Raw genomic sequence first — 7,062 nt, 5'->3', positions numbered from 1 at the left:
GCACTCTTTTCACATCACTCTAACACTTTCTTCTTTTAAAAATTATCACATAACCTACACTATCTAACATCTGTTTTTTTCTTGGCCTTCTCATCTTGCAATATGCTTCCGACTTTTAATATCTCTCCTATGCTTCCCGTTTCTTCTTTGTAACTTCCTCATAACCTTTCCTCTGCCATTACAACACTTCCCTTTTCATTCCACCATTCACTGCCCTTTCCTTTGTTCCTGTCCCGCTCACCATATCTGCACACATTAACCCCTTCAGTATGGTGATGCCCACGTAGGCGTCATGAGGCACAAGTGGGTATACGAGGATACTGGTGTCTTAATTATATATTTTTGGTAGTTACAGCTGAGCGACCACTATATTCAGTGAACTGGCCTGATCATATTTTCTCTTGTTATTAATATTCAGAGTGAAAAAGAATGAGTAATACAGCTGTAACTTTACATTTTATAATGCGAGTATTATGATGCATTGTCGTACATTAGGCAGCTGATGCTGCTCGCGAGAATGACTTGTACTGAAGAGGTCAATACTTCCTCCTTGAAACAATTATTATTTTTCTTAATCTTATCCACCCTCTTTTGCTCCATTACATACAAGGTCTCACTTTTGCCTAGTAGTGTTCCCCTTTCACCCCTTCTCATTTCAGCACCTCTCTGCCTCTGTCCCTTTCTTCATTTTTCTACTTTATATCCTCCAGAAGTTAGTGGATGGGAGTGGGTGCATACCTTGACTGACTACCTCCCTTATGAGGGGGAAGAGGTCCTTGGTATATAAAATATTCTGCAAATGATCTATGTACAGAATGCTTCCAGTCATCTTTCTGCACACCATTGTATAATCCATTATAGCTCTCACCACTTCATTTAACTTATTTCAAATCTCTTCTCTCACTACAAGGACCCTATGGACTTGCAAACACCCATACCTCTCAACCCATTCTCATTTTTACTTACATTATCCTTGCTGACATTTCCATTTACCTACACACTTACACATCTCATCACTTACCAATAGAGCCATTCCTTCCACCTTTGGCAATCTCTCCACATAATATTCAACCTCCCAAATTCAAAATCACCCTCCCCTTTCAGTTCAGTTGCACTCAAAGCAAACACATCAGCCTTTCTTCTCACACTTGTATTATGGATTTTCTCTTGTTTGTTCCACATCCATCCATATTCATAGGAAAGATGGAGAAAAGGAGACAAGAAGAAGAAGAAGAAAAATATATATATAATACTGGCAACACCCTCTCCTTTCTTTTGGTTCTGGGGCCTGAATAAACCCTCAAATTATGACTGGGCTGGTAACCCCTTTGTGTGAAAATAACACTGTCATTGGAATTATATATATATGTGTGCAAACATGCACACGCATGCACACACACACGCACACACACACACACACACACACTCACGAGTTCAGTGGCTACTGTTCATAAAGTTTATGTAAAATTATTTAATAAATGGAGCATGTCAGTCCTCAACTGTCTATACTTTACATATTCATCTCTCTTCCAAAGCCATCTAAGGTAAAAAGCTTTTCAACCTGTAGAAATTTATTTTTGGCTCACAAATACTTTGCTGTGACATTCTGACCTGTCACAAATCAACAAACCGAAGAGCTGCAATAAATCCACATTGTCCACTGAATTCATCCTTAATATTACCTTCATCCACTGAGATGCTTAAAGAGAATCCATCTCTTTTCTCATTAAAAATGCTTTTAATTCCAATTAACATGTTTTGAATATGGAATGAAATAGCATAGACTGGCTATGTATCAACATAAATGAAAATACATACAGCCTTCTTATCAGTTGAGTTCCTATCAATGTGACATATGAGGCTTATCAAGAAATTTTCAATAGCATAATATAAAAAGCATGAATAGTCAACACTTAGATAAGAATTAAAGTTGAAACCAATGGCCACAATTGGTTGATATAAACCAAAAACAGGGAGGCAGAAAAAAACAAAATGTATTCAAGTTTTGTTGGCTCAGGAACCAACAAATTTAAACACTACATAGTGTCCCAGTAAGTTCCCATACAGCAGCAAGCACTTTTGTTATATATCATCTTGAGCTTTCACGATCCTCGCTCATGACTTGCATTCACAAAACTTTGACGTTTTACTACTTTGGGCACAAATTTTCACTTGCCTTTTTTTTTTTTTTCTTTCTTTTTTTTTTTTTTCTTTTTTTCTGTTGTAAGTTTCCACTGCCAGGCTATCAAGAGAATTTTTCTTAACACTTAGCACTGCATTCATACTTCACAAGTCACAGCAGATTTTTCCACACTTTCTCAGTCATGCTTCGTCTTCTCCAGTAATCAAATAAAATTTCATTATGTACAATTCCATCACCTACACTTCAGCCATATGAGAAGTGTGTATAAGTCCTTATATGTGATACTCAAGTTCAAATGAGAATTGCAGTCACACTCCATCAAACAAATTTTCTCTTTCACAAGTGGGGGGTTTCAAGAATTGGAAAATAATTGAAAAAAAAAAAAAAAAAAAAAAAAAAAAAAAAAATTACGATGGGAAACTGCGAGACTCCTCCTCACGGAGTAACAGGACCAATACATTCAAAAGTCAGGTGATATTTTATAGGGCTGCACAAAACACTCAACTAAGCTCGTACGGTCACTAAAAGCGGAATCCTTCATTGGTTGCCATTTGATTGTTGTCAAATGAAAATTCACTTTCAGTGGCTTCAGGCGCCAAGTTGGGGTCCTCTGTACCCTACAAGGGATCAAAACAGTCAACATTACTACCCTGTATGAACAAATGACACAAGAAATTTGACTTTTTCATAACGAGAAAAAACAAAAAACTAAGAGTAGTTCAAGTACTTACATCATCTGAGAAGTACCTTTCTATTATACCATAGGCCAATTTGTATATGTCTACATTCTCATGGTTTTGAAGGAATTCAATCTTATCAAGACCTGTAAGAGATAAGTAAAACCAATGAAACTTCTTTAGCCAAAGCTACTATTTATGGAGGCTGGGAATCTGTAATCTGCTCCACTGCATTATTATTAATATCATTATTATTATTTTATTTATTCTTTTGTTTCAATTCCTATCTTTTCTAACAGGTGACATATCACACCATTACTTTATGATACATTCTTCTAATGTCAAAATACCCAATGAAAGACATCAATAAAACAAAAGATTGGAAAAAAATTCATACACACACACGCATATATAATTTATATATATATATATATATATATATATATATATATATATATACATACATATACATGTACCAAAGGCTTTTTTTTCACCCTTACATGGGAGGCAGCCAAAAAGAAAAAGTCATAGAAACCACTCCCACCCATTCCATCCCCTACATAATCCACTCCCCTCCCTCACATCTTGGCACCTCCTTGATGATAGGTCATCCCTGCATCCTGTCCACTGCCCTGGGTCAGAAGCAGTGTCGCAAGACACAGCACATCCACAGCAAGGCTGCTTCATCAATTCGGCGACCCACCCTTCTCCGTTCCCTCATGCAGAAAAGGAGAAGACGGGGAGAAATCCCTTTGGGCTGCATCAATTTATTTCTCATACATACTCCCTCACCCCCCCATCCCCCACCCCCTCATGCATCACAGCATCATCCATACACAACTCTTCTCCATTCACCCCTATCTTCTGTCCTCTCCCATCCTTCCTCAACAGACATTCCTCTCTTTCGTAATGCCCCTTTTACCCCATCCATCCATCTCATCCTAGGACACCCCCTCATATTCAATCCTTCCACACCTCTTTTACTAATCTTTCTTCACTCATTTTGGACATAGGTAAGGGCCTAAGGTGGTTTTAATATTGATGGCTACAGAAAGTGTGGGAATGCAGATGCTAGAGTACTTACCTTCTCATGTGACATTAAAGAAATCATTGAATACATCAATACCTCAATAAAAAGTAGTAATGATAGATTGGAAGAAATGAAACCGACCGAGTTATTTTTACCTGTACTGGAGACAAGGTAGCCTCTCAGCAAGGTAAAGATTTGAAAATAGTTTTACATTTACTAGTAAGCTCTACCTCAATTAGCCAATGTTTTATTTCAAATGCTTGAATTATGCCTAGAACAATACATGTTTTCTTTGAAATGCTCACTTATTGATAATAGAAAAAAATGGAGCATGTATTGCATATTACACATACAGTACTGTGCACTGTATCTGGTAGTTCAGTGTTGTGTTTAATGTATTGTTCATATGATGAATTGTAACCAGTCTTAACATCATTAATGCCAGCAATGCATTCAAATATAGTGTTTACCTAGTTGTACCTAGTTGTAATATACGGGAGGGGAGCTATGCTCGTGGTGACCCGTCTTTGTATCTCTCTGCATCAAGTTTTATCTTAAAATCTTGTAGTGTTAGCACATACTGTTTTGTTGTCTAATTTGTTCCATGTATTTATCGCTCTGTGTGGGAAACTGTTCCTTTTCAAGTTTTTTCTATAACTATCCTTTTTCAATTTTTTTCCGTGTCCTCTTGTTTTACCGTTGTCCCATATTAATAGGTCGTTCCTGTATAAAACTTCCATTCCTTTCATTATTCTGTAGATAGTTAGCAAATCTCCTCTTTCTCTTCTTTGTTCCAGAGTTGGTAGGTTCAATTTGGATAGTCTTTGCTCATATGTTAGTTCGGCGAGTGTCGGTGCTAGTTTTGTTGTCGCTCTTTGTAATCTTTCTAGTTTCTTAATATTCTTTTTGGTACTGAGTGTTGTATGACATGCTTTGTTTAGACATGTACTTATTTGGATTGGTTGGTTAGGACAGTGACCACAAATTCATAGAAATCTGGATATCTTGGGACCTGGACAGGGTTACCCTTCCCTAGTCCAGATCCTTTAAATTTATATCTGTGTATACACACACATACACTTGTACCAACAGGCCATCTTTCCCTTTATAAGGCAGATGGCCAGTTATGGCATGCACTCATCCTTCACCCATTTGTTTTTCCTTTTTATCTTCGTTCTTATGCGGGTTTTTTTACTACCTCCCTTATAAGGGGGGAAAAAGCCTTTGCTATATGTATCTTAGCTCCTTACAAATGAAAGGCCATCCCTGTCCCTGGTGATTGTGATTGCCCCAAGTCAGATGCAAAGCAGTAAGACAGCATTTCCACAGCAGGGCCTAACAGCTGAAGTTGGTTTACTCCCACTGCTTCATTACATGGTGACCTTCCCACCATTGGTAAATTCATGAAAATATTGAGCAGAAAAGAATAAATACTTTTGGGCCATGTCAATTTATCATTCACTCTCCACTCACACCTGTCTCTTATCCTCTCCATTCCCTGCTCAACAGACATTCCCCTTTTACACAAGGTACCTCCTCCACCCTGTCCATCTATCCCAGTCTTGGTCTTCCCCTGAAGTTTACTCCATCCATCTCTGCCTTCCACACTTTGCAAGTCTTTCTTCACTCATTCTTTCCATATACCCAAACCATCCCAGTATTCTTCTATCAACCCTATCTGGCAGCTCCCTCTCCACCCCACCTTATTTCTCACTCTATCCTTCTGCATGAGGGGACAGGGGGGGCTCGCCAATTAAGTGAAATGGTCTAGCTGTGGATGTACTGTCTTATTGCATTGCATTTCACCCAAGGCAGTTGGCGGATGCAGGGATGATCCATTATCCATGAGGAAGTGAGATGGGAAAGTTGGAAAGGGTGGGAATAGGTACATGCCTTTGACTTATCTACCTCCCTTGTAAGGAGGTAAAAGCCCTTGTTATAAGGGCAGATAAATCCTTGGTATATGGACAAATAGAAATCTATCTTTCTAGCCCCCACCATACTTCTTAAGTACTTCGTTTCAAACATATTCAACCTCCTTTTTGCTACCCTTAAAATACAAGTCTACACCCTGTGGTGTTGTAGATACAATCTCCTATTTGTAGCCTTCCTTTGTATTCATCCCACCACAATTTTCATTTCCCCCAAGATATTTCCTTGCTTCCCTCACTCTACGGCTTACCTTCACCCTAACTCTTCCACTTCCTGCTACATGCAACTCTCCACTTCCTCCAGCCTCTTTTAAGAATAATCTTTGACTCGCTGCTACCTTCTCCCCTCTGTACAGCTTATAACCTTAATTTTGCCCATATTTACTTCCGGCTTTCTCCTTCCACACATCCTCCCAAACTCTGCCACTAGCTGCCTTAGACCATCTTTTAACCAAGCCACATGTGCAGATCCAAAAACAACGATTGCCTCACCTTCCACTCTCTTCCACCTCACAATCCATCTCCAAAACCATACCCATCACTCTTCCATTTACCTTCTCTACCACCCAATTAATGTACATATTGAACCATGGAGACACTACACAACTTTGGTGCACCCCCATGCCCCACCTTCAATTGAAGCCACTCGTTCTCTCTACTTCCTACCTTAAAGCCTCTACTATTCTCTTTATCCTTCTCATTTGTTTACGCTTAACACTTCTCTACTTCCCTCTTTTCCTCCTCCATATTTTCCCACTCTGTTTCCCTTCTACCAAATAATGATCTGACAATCTCATGCTCTCACTCCTGAAAATTTTTACATCCAGAACTCTTCCAATACTTCTTCTGGGTACCGCTGACTGGTCCTCCCAGACCTTATGCCTCAACTTTTTGGAGGAAAATATATATACAAATACACTTATGTACACACAGTTAATGTGAGATAAACTGGTATACAATGAAGCAATGGAAGAAAACCAGCTTCTGCTGTCAGACCTTGCTTTGGAAGTGCTGTTGTTGCTACACTGCCTCTGACCTAATAATTGTGGGACAGGGATGACCCTTTATCCGTGAGGTGCTAAGATGGAAGGAACAATAATTGTATTTTTGGATGGGCGAGGAGTGGGAGTGAGCTTTGACTCCCCCCCTCCCCCCCTGCTTACAAGGGGGGAAAGGCCTTTTGATACATCAAAATCATCCATCATTTCTGAATTTCCATAAACTCTCCTATATCACTCTTAGGTTACCACCTCTTCTTTTCTAATGCTCCTATGGTGGGGG

The 7,062-nt window shown here is 39.1% G+C and overlaps 1 protein-coding gene across 5 annotated transcripts in view; it reads right to left on the bottom strand.

The window, feature by feature from the left end:
• Positions 1-1,995: 1,995 nt before the first annotated feature.
• Kap-alpha3 (karyopherin alpha3) overlaps positions 1,996-7,062 on the bottom strand; it is a 66,089-nt gene continuing 61,022 nt past the window's right edge. For all 5 annotated transcript variants that reach the window (XM_076183636.1, XM_076183637.1, XM_076183641.1 and 2 more), the window contains 2 exons: positions 2,875-2,966; positions 1,996-2,760 (listed from right to left, as the gene is read on the bottom strand). In XM_076183636.1, the coding sequence (XP_076039751.1) occupies positions 2,665-2,760; positions 2,875-2,966 (188 nt within the window). In that variant the 3' untranslated portion in view covers positions 1,996-2,664. The remainder of the gene's footprint in view (positions 2,761-2,874; positions 2,967-7,062) is intronic.

Source organism: Oratosquilla oratoria, chromosome 4, assembly GCF_046742065.1.
Source record: "Oratosquilla oratoria isolate Oo_2021 chromosome 4, ASM4674206v1, whole genome shotgun sequence".
NCBI lineage: Eukaryota > Metazoa > Arthropoda > Malacostraca > Stomatopoda > Squillidae > Oratosquilla > Oratosquilla oratoria.
This window is presented reverse-complemented; position numbering and strand designations above follow the sequence as displayed.